The following is a 20,795-nucleotide window of genomic DNA, read 5'->3' as shown; positions in this document are numbered from 1 at the left end:
GTTGCAGATGCTGCTCAGTCTGGCGTTGCTGTGTCTGTGATGTAGGCCAGTAGCTGAAGCTCCAGTTAGACCCCTAGCCTGGGAACTTCCACATGCAGCAGGTGCAGACCTAAGAAGGAAGAAAAAATATCTCCCTCAGATTGTCAAAAATTAAGTTGCTTTTAAGGATGTTCATTGACAAGGCACATCTTTTTGTGATTTGTTTGAATTTGGGTTCAGAAAATATTTCCTGAGGACCCACCACACTTTTCCGTGTTGCCATATGGAAGGTCAACCGAGTTGCTTCAACCCCGTGGCCTCCACCCTTACCCATCAGTAAAAGCAGAGATGGTGGCATTAAATAAAATAGGCTGAACTTCATAAGCTCTTGCCCCATCTTCTCAAAGGGGAGCTAAGTCCAGTCCATAGGCCATGCCTCAATTTTATCCAGTTACACCTGGGAAATCTCAGGTGTTTCACACGTGCCCCTAAACTGCCCCGTTAGCTTCCGTGCCTGCCACACCTCTCGCAGGCTCTTCCACACCGCCGGGGAGGCTCCGTTGCAAGGCCACTGCTTCCGGAGGTCACCCTGATGATGCCAAGATCTGGGGAAGGTCCTGCCTCTCACAACTCTCGAAGCTGTCAGCCCATCGTTCACGCGGCACCCACGGGGCCACTTTCAATGCCTCCTCGGGGAGAAAGGCCCTCTTTCCCCTAGAGCACCCCGATTTGTTACTTGCCCCCTTCTCACAGAGTCGTTGATGTCAAGGCTTCTTCCGTTTCCACCTGCAGCCTCCTCTCTCCCCTAGTCTAGACCCTGTCCCACAAGTCTCGACAGGTGAAGGGTGTGCAGGTTTCTATCCGCCCGCCCTTTCTCCGGGCACCGACTTCTCCTTTAGCAAAGTGGCGAAAGAAACCTCAGCAGTCTGATGATTCCTAGAGGCCGGCACGCACGTGTACCACATCGCTCTTGTCAAGGCTCAGTCACAGCCGACCTCGACTTCACCACCCCGGGGCTTCATCTCCTTTCCCCCTCATTTTTTTTTTTTTTTTTTAGGGCCTCACCCAGGGCACATGGAGATTCCCAGGCTAGGGGTGGAATCGAAGCTGTTGCTGCTGGCCTACCCCACAGCCACAGCAATGTGGGATCTGAGCTGCGTCTGCAACCTACACCACAGCTCACGGCAATGCCAGATCCTTAACCCACTGAGCGAGGCCAGGGATGGAACCTGCAACCTCATGGATACTAGTTGTGCCACGATGGGAACTCCTCCCCCTCAGTTTTGATCATGGGAAAGGGCTTTGTTTGTTTGTTTGTTTTTTCCTCAGTGATTCTTTTCTATAGAATGTACTTGCAGTGCTTAATCTGTGTTCTCCCAATTCTGGGTCCACTCCTTTGAATATCAGTTTTCCAAAATGGGAGGATCTAATCAGACTCCTAATGGGGCCCTGGGTTACTATAAAATGGGCCAAGATCACGTCTCCTGTCTCGTGAAGTGGTTAAAGCCCAAAGAGAAAAGCTTTATGATACTTGGTTGCGGGAATGAGCTGGAGGGGCCCCAGGTCCTGGGTAAGAACAGGCTCTCTTAGAAAAAGACAGGCAGGTTATTTTGATTCTCCATAGCCTGTTGACCCTGAGCTTCCTGGGACATTGACAGGACCATCTAGCATTGGCTTTCAAGGAATCCCAGGGTCATCCTTCCTAGAAGGCAGCCTTGGGTTTGGAGAAAACTCTTCTGAGGCCTCTGACCAGACTGCTTTCGTATAGTGGCTAAACGAAAGGTTAAATGAACCCAATTAGCTAGAGTTTCCAATGTAATTGTGTCTTAGTTTCGCAGGTCCAAAATGAAGGACAAACATTTGCTTGCTCCATGTTTGTTTTGTGTGTGTGCGTCTTTTGCCTTTTTTCTTTTTAGGGCCGCATCTGCGGCATATGGAGGTTCCCAGGCTAGGGGTCGCTGCCGGCCTACGCCACAGCCACAGCAACGTGGGATCCGAGCCACATCTGTGTCCTACACCATAGCTCATGGCAACGCCGGATCCTCAACCTACTGAGTGAGGCCAGGGATCAAACACTTGTCCTCTTGAAGACTAGTCAGCCTGTTAACCACTGAGCCACGACGGGAGCTCCTTGCTTCATGTTTTTCATCTGAGGCTGTTAGCAGTGACTTCAGGCAACGTGGGTCAGTCCATGACCTCATGGAGACTGGTGAAAATTCACCATTTTGAGAACATACGTGTTCATTGATTTCAGGAGCGTGAGCCCCCACAGTCAGTTGGCATAATAACAGCTACCGAATGTATTACTGGGAGAGCAGTTCAAGCCATTTCATCTCGTTGGCAATTGATCGTATTTAGGACATTACTCAGATGGAAAATTGGTTTTATCTTTTAAAATGTCCTATTTAATGGCAATTTTACTAAGAGTCTCTGAGGGATTTAAAGAAAAAAACATTGACCATGAAACACAAACATTTGTCGTGGAGATCAATGGTGAGAAAGCTCCCTGGTTCCATTTAGAAGGGTTTGATGCTTGTCTTCAAAGTGCTTGCAAGTTCTAGCACAATAAACACTTTGAAGCCGAATGCTTTGTCATCCCCCTGCCTCAGGCTTGCCGCTTCTGGCATCGATTAGCCGGGTTGGTCTCTTTCTTTCTTCCCTTTTCACAATGGAAGCGTTTCCCCATAACGACGGTCTTTTTCCCATCTGAGCACCAAGCTCTCAGACCGCTTAGGCCGTGATAGCGACCTGTGTAGGACAACGTCCTTAATGCAAGGTGTCCCCCACGGGATCCCTGCGGCCTCGGGACAGTGTTTGTCTTGGGACCCCAGGTGCCCCTGGGACAATGAGGCAGGCACCACCACCACTGCGACAGTCAGCATGACAGCAGCAAGCCACCTCTGGCCCCGGGTGGCTTTTCCGAGGCTCTTTTCTGGCAGTGACCGGACCTCCTCTCAACACTTCGTCTGACTGCTTCCCAAGCAGAAGGCCGTTTTTTAAAAAGGAAGCTGCCTCGCCCTTTTTATCCAATCGGTTGCCCTAACATTTCCCCACACCACTGTCAGGTTTTAGATGCCAAATTCTCCGCAAGAGACGTACTTCCCTGGTATCCCTCTAGGGAAGGGGAGGCGCGTGGGACTCCCAGGATGACCGGCTCTTCTCGAAAGTGGACGTGGTCAAATGGGGCGATTGTCTGAGAAGTCTTGAAACATGTGTCTGATTCTTTGCTTGTGGGTAACACTATGTCCTCTTTATTTTGTCTTACTGGAGGCACCGATGGCCTGACAGTGACACCCTGGAAAGGAGTAATGGGGAACGTCTATGGAGCCTGCTTTTTTATGAACCAGGGAAGAAAAAGACATTTGGATCAATGCAGAAGCACCGAGATTCTTTCAAAGGAGCTGACGTTTGATTCGGCGCAGGAAGGAATTTTTGCGCCACTCTTTCCCTTGTTTGGATGACTCTTCAGACAACTTTTTTCTGAGAAAGTGTTGAAGCTCCATATGAAACGGATTTCGATGTTTCCTTTAAATAATGACACATTTTCTCTCGCTCTCTTTCTCCATGCTCCATATACATGTATGTATGCCTCACGTGTGTCGGATGTGTACTATATATTACATATATATAAATATCTGTATATAACACAACTACAACTGACTTTTTTGTTTTGCCTTACTTGTGATAACAGCCATGTCAGTTAAATAACAAGGTTACTCATTTGTCATTCAGTGGCGGTGGGGTTTTACTTATAGCTGCTAATATGCATTCGTTATTAAACTTGGCAGGAAATGAAGGCTAACGCATGTGCTCCCATGCCCCCCCCAACATGCACAAATATCCCTGAGCCCATAAAGTAAAATATTCCAGGCAAAGGGTTTCCTTTAGCAAAATATAATTAGCGAAAATTTAATAAATATAAAGCAACACTATTACAATTCTCATTTTCTAATTTAAAAAAATTGAAGCGTCCCTACCTAGGACCAATTAGAAGGGTTTCGTATCAATTTACACAAACTGGGCCTTTCACTTGGAGATATGTAAACAGATGTTTAGAAAGTATCTATGTTGGAGTTCCCGTCATGGCACAGTGGTTAATGAATCCGACTAGGAACCATGAGGTTGCGGGTTCGATCCCTGCCCTTGCTCAGTGGGTTAACGATCCGGTGTTGCCGTGAGCTGTGGTGTAGGTTGCAGATGCGGCTCGGATCCCACGTTGCTGTGGCTCTGGTGTAGGCCGGTGGCTGCAGCTCCGATTCGACCCCTCGCCTGGGAACCTCCATGTGCCGTGGGAGCGGCCCAAGAAATGGCAAAAAAAAAAAAAAAAAAAAAAAAAAAAAATCTATGTTAAAAAGGTAGAAGTGTGTTCCACACTCAACCCCCACCTTCACCACATTTTTTCCCCCTTGGAACATAAGGAAACTAGCCAAAATAAATAAATAAATAAATAAATAAATAAATAAATAAATAAATAAACGGAAATATGGAACAGCAAAAAAAAAAAAAAAATTTACCCGGAGACTTGAGTGCAGACCTAGGTTGGGATCCATTAATTAATGTTACCCAACCACACTTCAGATTCATCCGGAAAAGCAGGGTTGTGATTGGGAACGGCAGATAAGATGACACCTGGGGACATGTTTGTCACCCTCACAGTTCCAGAAGCTGGTTCCCCCAAACAACCTCTAGGATGGGCACAGACACTAAAAAACACCTATGGGGGGGCCACACAATCAGTTCCTTCCTGACTATACTCGTGTGACCCGCCTGGACTTGCCTTCCCTGTGTGTGCAGTTCTCAAGCCCTGGTTGCCCCACTCGATGCCAGTTTTTTTTTTTTTAATCCAGAAAGAAAAGGAGGAAGGAAGAAAAGATGGCAGGAAAGAGAGAAGGCAGGAGGGAGAGATGGAGGGACGGTCTCTGTATTTCATGTGGTTTGCCACCACGCTAATTTTCCCATTGAGAAGTGGGCAATTAACAAAATGAATAAACTAGAAATACGGCTGGTCCGAGTACCTGCAGCTCGTTACCAACCTCTGCCACAGGAATATAGATGCTTTTTCCGTATAAGCTCTCTCAATGCCAGCTTTTGCCTTCTCTCTTCCCTGCAATCTGTGTCACACTCCTCCAGATAATTACAATAGAAAAGAAACGACTACCCCGCCAGGTGGGTATGGGTGCAAGGTGGATCTTGGAAGAACCAATAAGACAAAAATAAATAAATAAAAATAATAAATCCCAAACAGGTCTTTTTATTTAACATAAGGCCAAAGAAGCTATCAGGCGTTGCTGAATACTGTCCACTAACTGTACAAAATATTGACTGCATGCCTCGCAAACACCAAAATATCCGCTGGAATGCCATAGAAATAAATAACTTCTGCTATAAACACATGAAAACATATCAAACTGTTATCTCTTTAAACATATTGTAAATAAAAAAATTACCAGTACTTCTACACAATAAATATTAAGAAACCATTGACATAGTTGAAATGCACTCATATAAATTAACAACTTTAATTACATTAGCCAAACAGACATTGGTTAAAGAACTCCATGTAGTATATGCCAAAAAAAAAAAAAAAACCCCAACGAAATAAAAATCAAAATCAAACAAACAAACAAACAAACAACATCAACCACAGAACATAAAAAGTTTTCAAACAAAACAGGCTTCAGATTATCTTGGCTTTCATAATTATATTTTTCTTTTAAAGAAAAATATCAACCCATTGTCAATGCACTGTTTTTCAAAGCATTTAAATAGAGGGTAAAACCCATTGGAAATTAATACAGAAGAAATGATTCACGTTATGCATAAAAAATAAATAATAATATAGCTGAGACATGTGGTTTGCTTCTGCTCTTGAAGATGTGAACAGCTTCTAAGCATTTATTTTCTCTGACCCATACAACAGCTTCTCAGGGATAAAGGGTTTAATTTAAACATACACGGTGTCCACCCCCAAGCCTCCTGCCCACATCTACAAGTTCCATTTATTGTGTAGGTTTTCAGGGTGACTAAGTTTTTCTCTGCGTTGGAAAGGGAAGTTGCCAAAGGCCCACAGGAAATCATTTTTTTCAAGTGAACATGATACGTTGACTCTAAGCTTAATGCACCTGAGGCAACGGCAGTCTCTCTGTTTTTTCAGAGTCACCTTGACGTCCAACCCCATGAGGGTGGAAAAAGTTCACTTGCTCTAAGAGGAGAATCCAGGCACCCTGCTTGAAATCGGAGTGTGGAATCAATCTTAAATAAGTATGAAATTGGCTGGTCTTCAGGGACAAGAAAATCCTAACTCGGTGGTCTGGAATTTGCCTTACTTTTTGGAAAAAAAAAGAAAAGAAAAGAAAACAGCAATCCAATCTACAACATATTTATCGTTCTTAAAAAACATCTGGAGACAAATGCTTTAAGATTGGTGTAGGTAGATTTTTCGGAGCCTAGAGATTAGCCCTACAGAAGGACTGGAGAGAGGCAATCAGCTGAAGCCACACTTGTTTTAGGAAGTGAAGACCCAGTCTGGTAGAATTTGAAAGCTTTTTCTTTTGACCTGGTGTGGCTCCATGAAACCTGTGGTTGTTCATAAGGCTGCATAACTTCCAAGATTATTAAGGATAATAGAAACTTATAACTTGTATAAACTTAGTAACACACTGTGGTTAAAGATTGGGGAGGCGTCATTTAATTTAAATGAAATCATCCCATTAAAATATTGTCATAGGGAATTCCTTTTCGCTCTGCTCCTAACTGCTGTGGTCGCTCATCAAATCCCATTTTGCCCTCCATACACCCAGGGCTTTAAGGCTTTAATAGACGGGGACGTGCTTCAGATGAACGTGAGCCACAGATGGGGACCAGCTCTGTTTTTCAATCTCTTCTCACTACGTCCGTCACTCTGGCCATCACTGCCATCACGCAGGGAACTAGGACTTGGCTTCCCGTGCTATTTTCATAGGTTCCACCATTAGTCCCAGTGCCAAACAAGAGGCCGTTCAAAAGGTCCTTGATGTCTCTTATAAAAATGTGTAAAGTCGAACATGGCCACATACTTCCCGCCTCAAAACTTTCCTCATCACACCCATCTTCCCCCTCTGCGTGATTTCCTGGTCAATGGATGAGGAAGTAAGTACCAATTTTGTATGCTCTTCCTCTCAGACCTAATTAGCATCCTCTCTCCTGCTCTACCTGAGAGATGGGCTGCATAACAAAGGATGGACCTCTAGGCTGGAGTTAAATCTATCTGCCAAGTCATGACATTAAATCTGCCTACATACGGCCTCGTGTTAGCATCCCTGTTCTGGTCTATTTCTCAAGAAGCGATAAACCACCTTTTGTAATATTTGGTTTCTCATTGATATTTTATTTTCCTACTAGTATTTTTTTTTAAATCTATGAATTAACATAGAGCTGAAAGGTTCAATATTTTACAAACTACTAAAGAAGGTAATTTTCTCCATTAGACCTTTTTTTTTTTTTTTTCAGTTTTCACCAACTTCAAACAAGTCAGTACAAATAAGGCTCTGTATTTTAAAAAGCACATACATGAATAACTATGGCCTGTTCTAGACAAGCTAAATACTGCAGAATAAATTAGTAAAAATTTAGCTTTAAGCATGTACTTTGATATTTATAAAACAAAGTGTTTTTTTTTTTCTTTTTGCATTAACATCAATACACACCAACTTATACATCAAGAGTTTTTGGCTGTAAAAGGGATTTTTACTATTCCCCCCATTCCTGCTTCCTCTTCTCTTTCTTACTCCCACCCTCTTAAACACCTTCCCTTGAATTATTCCTCTTTTATCTAGTGACACCAACATGATTCAGCCTAGCTGTACAGGTCATATTTCTCACAACCAGACTTTAGTTATAAAAACAAAACAAAAATGCAACCACCTCTTTTATCTTGGTTTCAAGGTTAATTTTTTTTTTCTGAAAAAGCTTCTGATTTAAGATTGATTCCAACAGATAATAAGAATATTATCCCTCCCTCCCCCCCAAAAAAAAATCAGCCTAGAGCTTTGATGACCATGAGTTTCCTGTTTTGTTTTCCCTGCAGGGAGTACCTTGTAGGATGAGGGTGGAGGACAAGAAAAAAGAGGGAATTGGATCATTCAAAGAGGGTCTTACTGAAGAGTCACTGGAATTTCCAGGCTTCCTCCTGTCCAAATTTCTGAAATGTGCCCACCTAGTTCAGAGTAAAAGCAAAAACTATAGCCTATCCTTCTTAAAAATACTGTGTTTTGCACACAAACATTCATTGCTTTAAGAACATTACAAAATGACAGCCTGAAGTGCTTAAAATGTGTATGGACACGATGCAACACATGTATACATACACACAGACATGCATGTGCCCAAGCACTGGATATATACACAGACAAGCATGGAGCGTCCCATGAATCTGGTTGAACTTGATACCGAACAGTGTACAACTACTGTACATCCAGTATGAAATGTCCTGCTTCATGGATGTAAAAGGAGTCAAAACCCCGAACTTCTCAGGTCTTTTCAGCCTGAACACAATCCACCCCCTCCACCTTGAATCCCGACCCCTGACTCACTGAAGGTGAATGATACCAACCACAGACAGACTGTTTAAAGGCTCACACAAATGTCTTTGGTGTATGTGTCTATTTTTTTAAGGTACAAAATAATAATAATAATTATAATTATAATAATAAAAATAGCTATTTTGTGTGCTGTAGCAGTTCTTTTATAGCTCACATTAAGTGCAGCTCTGAACCCCCCCCGCCCCCACCCAAAGAAAATACTTGTTAAATAAGGATTAGACAGGTCAGACACCATCGTAGTGCAAATAGTAAACGATAAAAAAAAAACAACATTTACAAAATATAGAAATGTTTGGATCCAACAGATGGACAAACATATTCCTTTCAAGTATCTCTCCTTGAAGAAAATAAAAATTAATCAGGTTACTTCCAATACAAAAAAGTCTCTCTTTTTGTTCTCTCTCAGGTAAACAGTTTCAAACCTATTAGGTTGCATAGTTCTAAGATCATAAGCACCTTAACGAAATGTAACTTGGTATTCTTTTTTCCTTGATCTTTCATGCTTCCCGTTCTTGTTCTCAATGTTTTTTTTTTAAATGTTGGTTTTTGTTTTGTTGCGGAAGTGGTGCAGAAAAAGAAGGTGTGACCCCCGCACACTCGTGTTCTCTTACCAGAAGGTTGTGTGGTGTGCAAATGCTTCTGTGTGTGTCTGGTGTATGTCTGTGTGCATGTGTGTGTGGGTGGGTGGGTGTCCATGAGTGTGTGTGTGCGGCGGGGTGCATATGGGGGGGGGGTGTCTGGGCGCAATGTGTGTGTGTGTGTGTGTGTGTGTGTGTGTGTGTGTCTTTGTAGGTGTGTGCATGGGCTGATATACACAGAGAGAGGGTCACACAGACATACCTTACGACCTGGGTTACTGGGTGGGAAAGTGCCTATAACTGGCCCTTTCAAACTCATGGCTTTCTAGACGCTATTTGGGTTGTGCCAGCCCACATGGCTGCAGACCAGACAAGCTGACTTCGAGGCTCACACTGACAGGGAACTGAAAAGGAGAGGACAATATTCCCGTTGGAGCAACTGCTGTCCCCACTCCGATGCTGGAGGAAGAAAGGAAGGGTCGTCCCCCCCCGCCCCGCCCCCACGTTCTGCCTCTCCCTCCCCCCCGAGTCCCGTCTCCTTCACGGTGTCATCGCCGAGCCCTGGCTACGGAATTTTTCCACGTCTTCCTTCATCTGTTTCAGGTTTTGTTTTTAGTTTATGGTTATTTTTGTTCATTTCCATGTTTGCGGTCGCCTAGGTCAGAGGCCGTAAACGTGTCTTCGCGTGGCCGCCGTCGTCCCCGGGCCCCGGGCCCCGGGCCCCGGCCGGCGCTCTAGGAGCACCCGCACTCCTCCACGATCATGTTCTGGATGTCCTTCTTGATGATGTTCTGCCCGTCGTCGTAGTACAGCATGGACATGGGCCTCAGCTTGGTGGGGACGCAGCACGACTTGAGGTTGGCGAAGGGGCTGTGGCCGCGCATGCGGTAGTGGTTGATGACCGTCGAGTGGAACGAGAGCGAGGAGCCCGACGTGCCCGCTATGTGGCTGGGGCACTCGCCCTCGCAGTAGTTGGCGTGGTAGCCGGACGGAGCGATGATCCAGTCGTTCCAGCCGATGTCCTTGAAACTGACAAAGAACTGCTTCTTACAGCAGATGTTGACCTTGCCGTCGCACTCCAGGCCCCGCCGGCGGCGGCGGTGGGGGTGCTCTTCGGACTGGCGGGCCTGCAGCATGAGGAAAGGTCTGTGCGACTGCTCCTTCTCCTCGTCCACGCCCGCCCCCTCTCCGTCCCTCTTCCTCCCCTCCGCCTCCTCCTCCTTCTTCTTCTTCTTGCCCAGCAGCACCAGGCTGGCGCCGGTCTCGTGGCACTGCTCGCAGGCAGTCCGGATGTCCAGGGCGCTCTTGCCCTGGTCCAGCAAGCGCTGGATGCTGCTGGAGACGGGGAAGATGTGCCAGGTGCTCTTCCGGGCATCCACCACCTTCTCCGAAATCAGCACTTCGCTCTTCTCCTCCGGGAAGCCCACGTCCTCCGCCTCCTCCCCTGCGTCCGCGCTGCCTTGCGGGCGCCTCTGCTGTTGAAAGAGACGGATGGAGACTTTGGTCCTGGTCCGGTTGGCCTTGGGGACTTTCAGGAAGAGCCAGATTTCGGCGCGCTCCACCACGGACAGGTCACTGCCCTCTTTGGAGATCTCAAAGCGCAGCGTCTTCCTGGCGGTGCCTGGGGAGGAAACACAGCGGCAGAGAGAGCGGGACACGGTTAGTGCTGCGGGTCGGGCCCCTCCCTCACGGAGGTCCGCGTGGGGGCCCCTGATAAAGAGCAGCTGGAACCCGGCTTCGCAGAGGAAGGTCCCCGATGTTCAGAACGGTTTCTGACTTTTTCACATGATCGAAGAAGCACAGGATGCCGTGACATGTGAAAATGCTCTGACAATTAAACTTCAGCGCCCCCCAAGTTTTACTGGACCACAGCTGGGCCCATTTCCTTACGGGTTGTCTAGGGCTGCGCTGGCATATTCCAACGTGGACTTGAGTAACGCTGACAGCGTCTGTCTGGCCCACAGAGCTTAAGGTCTTTACTCTCTGGCCCTTTCCAGAGGACGTTTGTCTAGAAAGAAGAGCGTGTGGATCTGAGCCTGTTGAGTCAATGCTTAGCCTCAGTTTCCTGGTCTGTACAATGGGAATGACCTGATAACATCTGACCCATTATCCCATAGGTTCGGAAGGACCAGACGGGATCACACAGATGAAGACACACCATCAGCTCTAGCGAATTGTGGAAATACTCATATCCCCAACACACATATGCAGACACCACCACTGTGTGTCTGAGTGGTGTGTGCCCCCAGGGCTAGACTCCTGCTCCACGGCCACTCGCTGCTTCCTGCCCTATCTTCCCTTTCCCGGGTCACTGCAGCAGCCTTTTCTTGTGGGTACAAGCTGCCAGGCCAGCATGGTGCCAGGTCCCTCTCCCATTATTTCTCCATTAAGCAGTGAAGGGATGGTTCCGCACAGCGCATCTGTTCCTGTCACGTGTTCTTTCCCATCCTTGACTGAGTTTCTGTGCCCTCAGTATGAAACAGAAACTGCTCCCAAACCCTGGGCTCTGCCTGAACTGCTGTCACTTTCAACTCCAGCTCTCTCCCGCCACTGTCCCATCGTCCCAGCATAAGCATCCTGTCACCTCCAGGCAGAGACCCGTTGTCCTTTCTGCTTAGAAGATCCTTGCTTCCAACACCCCATCCTCCATGGCTGCCATTAATAAGGGTTTGGTTTTTTGATGAGCTGACCCCAATTCCTCTAGCCAGCCCTGAAGATCTGCAACCCCACTCTCCTGCCAGCCTAGTTTAGGATGCCCCAGGTCTGAGGTCACTGCCATGGCCCGGGACTTAGGAGAACGCAGTCCATGACTTGCTTCCTTATTAACAAATGGAGGCATCCGTAGCATCGAGTCAGATTGAGGCCCACCTCCTTCCCCTGCCTCCCCCAGTTTGACCTCCTTCCTTTTTGAATGCAGCTTAATGAGCCTGGTCCAGCAAGGGCTTAATAAGGAGAGGAAACCCTTCCATGGGCGGGACGCTTAGCTGCGGGGACCACTCAGTTCTTGCCTGACCCTACGTTTACCACACCCCCCATTTTCCTTCTCTTGCCTCAAGCACCTGTATTCATGCAACAACGTTTACTGTCAGGAGCAGGGGTCCAGACTAGAATCTTTGACTGAGCAAATGTCTCCCCCTCACTTCCACTTCTGTCCCTGGGAGGTAGATGAAATGCGTCCTCTTTTCACGCCTGCTGCACCTGCAGGTACCCACTTCCCAATGTCCAGAGTTCCTGCCTTCCCTGGTACACATCTGAGAACAAGCTGAAAGTTCGTCTTAGAACTTGCACCTCCCGAGGGTGGGGGAAGGGGGGGGTCTCCCTGCCTGGATTTCTATAGCTAACGGAAATCCAGCCATACTTATCACTCTCAGCCCTGGGATGTTTACAGTACTATCAATTTTAGGCACGGTTTCAAGTTCTCTGCAGCAGAAAGCAGGCTATTCTGTGCATGTGAGCTGTGGATTCTGTTCTTAATTTAACACGCTCTGCATGCTGTGATTGTGATAGTGGCGAATTCACAGAGGCCAGGGCCCAGGAGGGCTGCGTTGGGAAAGGAAAGGTTCTCTGGCATCTGCCTCTAAATTTGGGAGGATCCTGGCCCTGTGGTGGCGGTGGTGGCGAGGGGCGTTCCTTTGCCTCCGACCTCGCATCTCTGGCAGGAGTGGAAATGAATCATAAAGTTGGATTTATGATTAGATCACCAGAGCGGGGAGCAGTTAAAGGGAGAAACTGTCTTTTTTTAGGCAGCATGATGACTTTTTTTCAAAAATGGGAATCTAATATTTTCCTTTGCTAAACATCGGTGGGTTTGGGGAGGTGGGTTGTTTGTCTTTTACGAAAGCAGAAGAGAAGAGTCCAGGAAGGAGCTCTTAGTCATTTTAATCTAAAAAGACCATCAGCAGTATATCTGAAGGGCTAGGGTCCTAGGAAGGCTGTTGCAAGCTGCCCTGGGCTCTGGGAACCGGCCCGGAGGAGCCTGCAGCCCCCTCCAGCTCCGGCCCTGCCTGCCCCTGGGAGAATTTAACAAGCTCCCCGCTGTTGTCCCTTCTGCCTCTACTGAAAGCCAGCTTCTGAAACCCTAAACCGCACAGGGTGCCACTCTAAAGACAGAGGGATAGTAGCTGCTAAATTAGAGAAGCCAGAGGGCAGAAGGTTCTGTTTTGTTTTTCCAGGAAAGAGTGTGAAACGGGAGAATCTGACTCTTCCCAGAGCTGGGAGTGCTCTCTGGGTTTCAGGTAACTCATTCCCACAGGCTAAGCTTGGCTGCTACCCACACCTGCCGGGCGGGGCCCAGGACGAAGGTGGACGGTCCCCAGGTGAAGAGAGGGCCCTGGTAGCAGGGGGAGCCGCACACATTGGCCACTCCTTGAATGAAACCCAGCAAACTCTACTGAGACTGTGAGGGGGTGGGGAGGGGCTAATTGGCGCATCAGTACAAGGGACAGCCCGTGCACACTGCCTCGGGAGGGTCACCGAGGGCCAGGCCCCTTGCTTCTACCAGCAGCCTACAGGGCAGCCCTCATTTCACAAGAGCTGGTTTCTGATGCCTGATATAGCCCCACCCCTTCTTCACAGGCAGCTGTACTTGGAAGCAAATGATTTAGTGTTCCTGAGGATTGTACAAAGAGAGTACTGATTAGAGGGGGCTCAGCCTGTCAGGTGCTGTTATATGAGGATCAGAGAGTCATCATAAGATGACTTTCATCCTGGCCCTGGCTGATAATTAACTGCCTGGCTTCGCCTGCCTACTGGGGAGAGGCACAGTGCTGATACATGCATCGGCTTAATGATCTGAGCAGAAAGACGCAGTCCCCCGTATACGCATCCACTGCCTGCGCGCTGGATCTCTCCCCCAGATTTTTGACATTTGGATTTTCCCCCGACTAATTGACATGCCTGCCGCCTCCTTCTCCTGGTGTCCATTTCTGGAACTGCTATTTGTATATTGCATGATATTTTATCAGGGAAAAAAAATAAAACTGAGCTCCAATTTCATGAAAATGCCTTTGCCATAATGCTCAGGAGAACGGGGGGAAGAGAGAGAGTCAAGGCTTCCTAATGTCTACCTTATATGCAGGTACATTTTCAAAGTTCTATTGTCTTCTGACTTATTAAGCAGTGCATTTTTTTTTTCTCTTCCATCTAGCTTTCATGGCAGAAGGGGGTGGGGAGAATGAGACAGCTAGATGCTGAGATGGAATTCATATTTACCAGGGCTGTCGGTTTCAGAAAGCTATGACAGCCTTCAAATTTCCTAGGCATGAAAATATAAGGAGTCCCTTGATTCTATTCGCTTCGTCTGCATTCCACCTGAGACCCCAGCTATAACGCAGGGTTGCTTTCAGGATACTCCCGAACCCGAATCACCATGGATGACAGCAACTGGAAAAATGGAAGGAGGCTGCCTAGGGCTGAGGTGTTCAGGATCAATTTCTCGTCAGTTCCAGGTCTGACTTAATGATCCTCTGCTGTAAAATCCTGGAATGGAAGCCTTCCCACAATGCTTTTGTGAGCAGGTATAGCATCAGCTTATACAGGTGTGCCCTGCCTTCCTACACGGTGACTTACCTAACTAGATCTAGCCGGGGGCTTTGCTAACCTTTCATTCCCTACTCTCTGATAATATTCTTTTCATCCTCTGTGCTATTTTTTCCCTCCGGAGGCTCGTGAGCAAGGCTTGTATCACAGCCTGCTCTGCCTGAGTAATTCACTAAGAAAGTCCCACGCAAACCCATGTGGGTGATAATATTTCATCACTTAAACCTCTCTTGAGCTCGGTGGACACATATCAAAGGGAGAGGCAAAAAAAAGTGCATAAAAATGGGGAGGAGGGATGTGTCCCTGCACCGCTTAGGGAGCACTGCAGAAAGGTTGCTGGGCGGGAGGCACTGAACGGGACCAGACTCTGTGAACCTGGAAGTAAAACCACCTTGAGAGCCCGGTTGTTCTTCGCCTTCCTGCTTTCAGGATTTTTCAGCTGTGTCGTAACTCCTGGAGGCAGGCATGCCAAGGGTTAAGCAGCCAAGTCCCTGGTTGTTCTCCTCCCCCACACCAGGATACAAAATGCTGCTCCTCATCCCCCTCCCCACGCTCCCCCCCCCCCCCCCCCCCGCATCTCAGTTTCCTGGGCACCTGAACAAGTCAGAGGAAATAAGCAATACTAACAGGCAGGGTTTCGGTTTTGTTTTGTTCTGTTTCCTCACCGTGGTCCTGCTTTAAAGTACGCAGTCCTCCCCTGTGGGTAATTATTACATCCCTGAGGTGGGTCTCTGGGAGAACCGCGCTGTTCAGAAAGAGTTAAACTCACATGGGGGAGGAGGGGAGCCTCCCTGTAAATCTCACCTATGACTTTAATCTTCTATTCTTCACCGAGGTTGCCCTGTGCCTCGCTGTGGAAGGGTCCCTGGTGGGGGAATATAGAGCCACTTTTGACAGCATGTGTGTTCCCTGAGCACGGATTTCGCATTTGGACTGTTAACCAGGGGTTCCGCAAAAAGCAGCCAGTGAGGCCTTAAAGATTCTGCCTCCTTTAGCCTCCATCCAGAGGTCGGTCTTGCCCCCCAGGGCAGAGCTGCAAGTTGGGTTAGAAATGATCTGGATTGATTTTTTTTTCAGCCTTAATATCTTTCCTGACATTTACTGAATTGTAAAGGATCGGCCACAGTCCTGTGCCTTTCATTTAAAGGGTGATGAAAAAAGGTGAAATATTTTCAAGAGAAAGGCATCTTGGGTTCCTGAAAGACGCAGAGAAAATTCTGAGGTGCAACCCACAGACTTTCAGAGCCTTCTTCCAAAGTTCCTGAGAACTTTTACACTTTGGATTTTGGATCTGGGACTCGGGGGGGGCGGGGGGATAGCGTTCCGAACCACAGGAAGACTAGCTGAGAGATCTTGCTGGAGTATATTTTTAGCAGAAGAGAGGCCAAGACAAAGACGGGGCTTTCACGAAAAGAGCTTGGGCAGGGATGCTTTCAGCCTGTCTTCAGACAACACAAGCTCTCCCCCGACCCTCCCCGCACTCCCACTCCCGCACTCCTCCCTCACAGGCCCAAACCACGAATCGAATCCATCTCTCTCAGCTTTTCTCCACCACTGCTCTCCACGCCCTCCGCTCAGAAACGAACACATCTTCCCAAGCCCTACACTCTGCTGCCTTAAATCCACAGACTTTCTCCTCCCAGTCTGAAGTCACTTGTCATGTGTCACTGGTTGAAAAACCTGTTGATAAGACTGACTGACCTAGGCAACCCAATCAGGGGAGACAGAAGATGGGGTTTTTGGTAAAAGCCCAGGCGGCCGTATTCGGGAGAGATGTGTGAGCAGCTCAGTATTGCTGATGACTCAGGGCCACATTTCTCCCGCTCTGCTTTGTTTGCTTCTGAAATGTATCATTCCAGAGAGCTCCAGAATGTTCACATGTATCAATAACTAGAATTCCCATTTCCCCTCCTTCGGTCTCATTTCACGTGTTACAGGTAAGTCACGTCCTTCCCATCCCATAACAAGCCTAACTTTTCCCAGAGGATGAGAGGAAGGAGCCGGGGAACTGATAATCCCTGAGATTAGGGCGCTACAGCCTGGGGCTTCCAGTAGGTGAAATTGTGTTTCCCTAGAAGATTAACAGATAAGGAGCAAAAGTCTTTGGAAGGCGCCCTCTTGTGGCCAATCACGCCCCACTATTCAGAGGAGAAAGTGTGTAACCCCTAAAGACACCTTCCAGGGAGGGTGAATTCCCAGGCAAGTTCAGGAGACTGCCAGGGGGTGACGGGAGTCCATTCCTCTTTGAGCTGGCCTTCTTGGGGTGGAGGAAAACTCATCCCAGCCAGCTGCTTCCAGCCCCTGTTCGGGAACATTTGTGACCATTTCTAATGCAAATCTTCTGTAACTAGGATCTTCCAGGGGAGGCGGTGTACACGCTGCTTTCAACCACCCTTGGGCTATGTCAGTGTTTTCTGTTTCTCGGTGTTTGATTTGCCTTCCTTTCCTAGCCTTTCTTCAGCAAGTGCTGTCACTGCTAACTTAACGACCAGAATCGGTGTATAAACTTGGCATCACAGAGAGTCAAGGATACATGTTATTGTACTTTGCCGGCTGTTGTCACTAATGCAAAGGAGATAAAACAGGATACAGTGGTCGCGAAAACCACTGACTTTAGCTTTCGTGACAATGACGGGGACAGTTGCCTTAGCTCTGCCCATCCCTTCCTCCTTTCTTTTGAGATTTTCAAGAACACAGTAGACGATTCTGCTGCCAGCCTTGCCAAGAGTGCAGTGACCTCAGTGAGCAATGCTGGGTGACAGATATGATGAGAAAAAGCATTTTTGTTTGTGGGAATATGTTCCAGAGAGCCCGAGGGCCACTCCTTGCCTCTTACTCCATAACCTCTCAGCTTTACCAGGACGAGGCCTTGGGCACCTGAGCACAGTGAGACTGACTCAGTTCAAAGACCTCTGGGCACGTGAGGTGCTGTCATCTTTCAACTGCCAGGTGGCCCTGTCTCGGCCTGTTTGGTCGTGGAGCGTGGAGGCAACAACTGAACGCGAATCCCCAGCTGAGGAAACCTGAGACCGAGGGGGGCCTCTGTAGGCGTGTGACCCTCACGCAGGCCACACTTACTGACTGCATCCTACGCGGTACAGAATCGCTTCTGAAGAAAAGGACAGTGAGTGCTCTCTGCTGCTCTCAAAAATCTTGACTTCTGACTTTGGCCGAGTGTTGCTCAGGTTGACTTAGTCATAGCAGTAGAGCAATGAGACATGTTTGTATTTTCACTACCGTCACCCCGATGTTAAATCTCTTTCTTGGTTTAGCATAGAAGCGCCCACAGACACGGTACTACTCTCTTCCGGGAGAGGAGACCGTCCGTAGGGCAGTCACTCTGGGGAACTCGTACTAAATCGGCCCGAGGCAAAACCTCTGCAATGAGCAAACTGAGCAAGGAGAATCAAATCTTTGCTGAGGATCCAGCAGCTCAGCCCGAGTCTGGGTGTAAAACGCAAACGGGAGGAGTTTCCATTACAGACCCTCAACTTTAGTCAATGTGCGAATCAAATGAATCCACCTTTTCAAAAAGCAGCTCAATTTCTTTCCAACCAAACACCTACCAGAGGAGTTTAAAAAAAAAAGGACAAGACTGAGGGAAAGACTGGCATGAGACGAGGCCATACGTGAGAAAGAATGGGAAAGGTCAGATTCTTCCATGGCAAAATTCTCAATGCCAAGGGAGCGAGTGATTCGCTATCCGAGTCAAAGTCAGATCCGGGGGCCCAGTGCTGGTATCAGGGATAGAATTCAAAGGGGCCAGGGGCATAAGTCTACTTAGTCATATGATGTGGGTAAAGCCAGTTGAGGAAGAGCTGCAATTAAGGCCGTGCTGTGTGGCAACTGGTGTATAAAAACCTGTACAGGGTCCCTTTGTGGCAAGAGTGGGAACAGCCCCCCAACCACTGGAATCCACTTGCTGCTCAGGACCCCGGCAAAGACTGAGCAAATCTGGGTAGCCACTCGAAAGCTCCACCCTGCCTTTCCCCTCCATACGCTTCAAAAGATAAAGTCAAAAGTATCAGGGCCTTTGGGGCTTCATTAAAAAAAAAAAAAAAAAAAAGGTTTAGAGGAAGAAAGTAGTCAGACCTTTCTCGAAAGGAAAGAAGCTTCTGGTGAGACAGCTAGAACCGCCCTTAGGACATCAGGGCTTTGCCGAGGAGGAGAAGCCAGCAAGCCAGCAGGCTATCTGCTCCCTTCAAGAGGATGCCCAGGTCTCGCACGGTTTTCTTGAGCACATAACATCTGAGTCAACAGGTTTTCAGGATTGGAAATTCTGAGTGTTGCCTTAATTGTTTATACTGCTGCGGCAAACTTTTAAACAGCAATGCTGGGAGTCCCGGCACACACTTTACTGGCCATATGCTCTACCAAACAAAACAATGGCATTCCTTTCAAATGGATTTGGCAAGGGATACCATTCTGTAGCCTGGCATTACCATGAAAGTAACATGGAATTAACACATCTGTGTGCCTGGACTTGCCCAGCTTGTAGGCAGGCAAAAGGATCCGGGTCACATAACTGTAAAAATGACCTGGCCCCGGGTCTCCAGCCCTCCCGCTTGACAGGTATTTTTTTCTTCAGCAACAGGTTCGTGTGGTCCTGAGCCAACGATTAGAATCTATTTATTAAAGTTCTTCCTCTTAAGGATTGAGTGAGAGCTCCGTGTAGTATCTGGAGCACTTTGTCAAGGTTGCATTCCTTGGCAGAGAGCTCTTAGTAACTTTACAGAGAACAAAACTCTTTCTTTTCCTTTTTTTTTTTTTTTTTTTTTTTGGTTCCGAGAGCAAAAGTCAGTGTTCCAAAAAGCAACTGCCTGCCGGTTCAATGTCATGTGCCCCCACCCCCACCCCCACCCCCACCCCCACGTCGCTCTCGCTCGTCCCTGCCTAAAACGTGATGCCTGTGCTCCTTCGAAGCCGAGTTGCCAAAGGTAAACACGACTGTCACTAATGCAGATGCCCCGCTTCTGGAAGGTGGCCCCTGATTGGACTTTTAAAGAAAAAGGGCTGCTTGGGCGACAAGGACTTCCTCCGTGCCCTTCCACCCCAATCCCGCGCTCGCCGCCCCCTCCCCCGCCCCCGGGTAGAAACTTCGGATGGGGTCCGGAAGCCTCCCGCCCCCCCCAGCCCCCCGAAACTGCCCGGCTTTCCTCTCGCCGCCCTGCTCTGCTCTCCCGGGCAGGGCAAGGGAGCCTCTCTCCCGCCGGCTTCCTGCTCCGGGATCGGCCGAGCGCTTCCTCGGCGCGACCGGCCGAGCGGAGCAAGTGTACGCCGACCCCCTCCCTGCCGCCGCCGGCCGGGGCTCTGCCTGGGCTCCCGGCTCCGGGAGGTTCCCTCCCGGTCCGCCCCTGGTCGCCCCCCGGCCGGCCCGCTCCCGCGCCCGGCGAACGCACGACCTTCCCGGGCGGGTGCAGCTGGAGGGCGGCAGGTTCCCCCCGCGCGGTCGGAGACCCGTGCCCCCCACCCCGCCCCCCAGGCCAGCACCCACCTGCTTCCGCGAAGGTGATGATCTCCGAGGTCTGCTCCATGAGTTCATTCATTTCCGCCCTCCTCCCGATGTCGTCCTCCAGCTCCACGTACCCGTTCTCCCCCACTTTGCCCACATGAAGCTTTCTGATCGCGTTCAGAAGCGCCGCCTTGGGTACCGGCTGGGTGACATCGGGTCTCTTCTTCAAGTGCAGCATGTTTAAAATGTGCTTCTTGACGGCTTCCACCATCTCCGGCTGAGAGTTGGGTACATCCTTTGGGAGGGTGGCCAGCGCACAGGACGGGCAGTCCGGGGCTGCGCTGTGCCCCCCGGATCCTGGGGTGGGGGAACTCCTCACTATAATCCAGCAACTCGCCAACAAAAATCCTCTCAGCCAAAGCAAGGGCATCCTGGCAGCCAAAGTTGTGGTGACGGCCCTTTTAAAAGGCTCCGCTCTTCCTCCCCCTCACGCACGGGTTTTTTTTTTTTTTTTTTTTTTTTTTTTTTTTTTTTGCTTTTTTTTTTTTCTCTCTCTCTTTCCTTTTTGGGGTTTTGGTGTGTGTGTGTGTGTTTTGGTTGGTTTGTTTGTTTGTTTTTGTTTGTTTGTTTCCTGTCTCCTCTTCAGTCAATTCTCTGGAACAAGAACAA

At 48.5% G+C, this 20,795-nt stretch overlaps 1 protein-coding gene across 1 annotated transcript; it reads right to left on the bottom strand.

Moving 5' to 3' along the window:
• Positions 1,013-20,589, bottom strand: INHBA (inhibin beta A subunit; the record flags this gene model as incomplete). The annotated part of the gene is given in 6 exon segments (NM_214028.1): positions 1,013-1,232; positions 1,592-1,596; positions 2,082-2,110; positions 6,704-6,715; positions 9,306-10,757; positions 20,169-20,589. Coding segments are annotated over 2 exon segments (1,275 nt in total). The 5' UTR covers positions 20,557-20,589.

This window comes from Sus scrofa, chromosome 18 (genome assembly GCF_000003025.6).
Source record: "Sus scrofa isolate TJ Tabasco breed Duroc chromosome 18, Sscrofa11.1, whole genome shotgun sequence".
NCBI lineage: Eukaryota > Metazoa > Chordata > Mammalia > Artiodactyla > Suidae > Sus > Sus scrofa.
The sequence above is the reverse complement of the archived record's forward strand: the minus strand, read 5'-3'. Positions and strand labels throughout refer to the sequence as shown.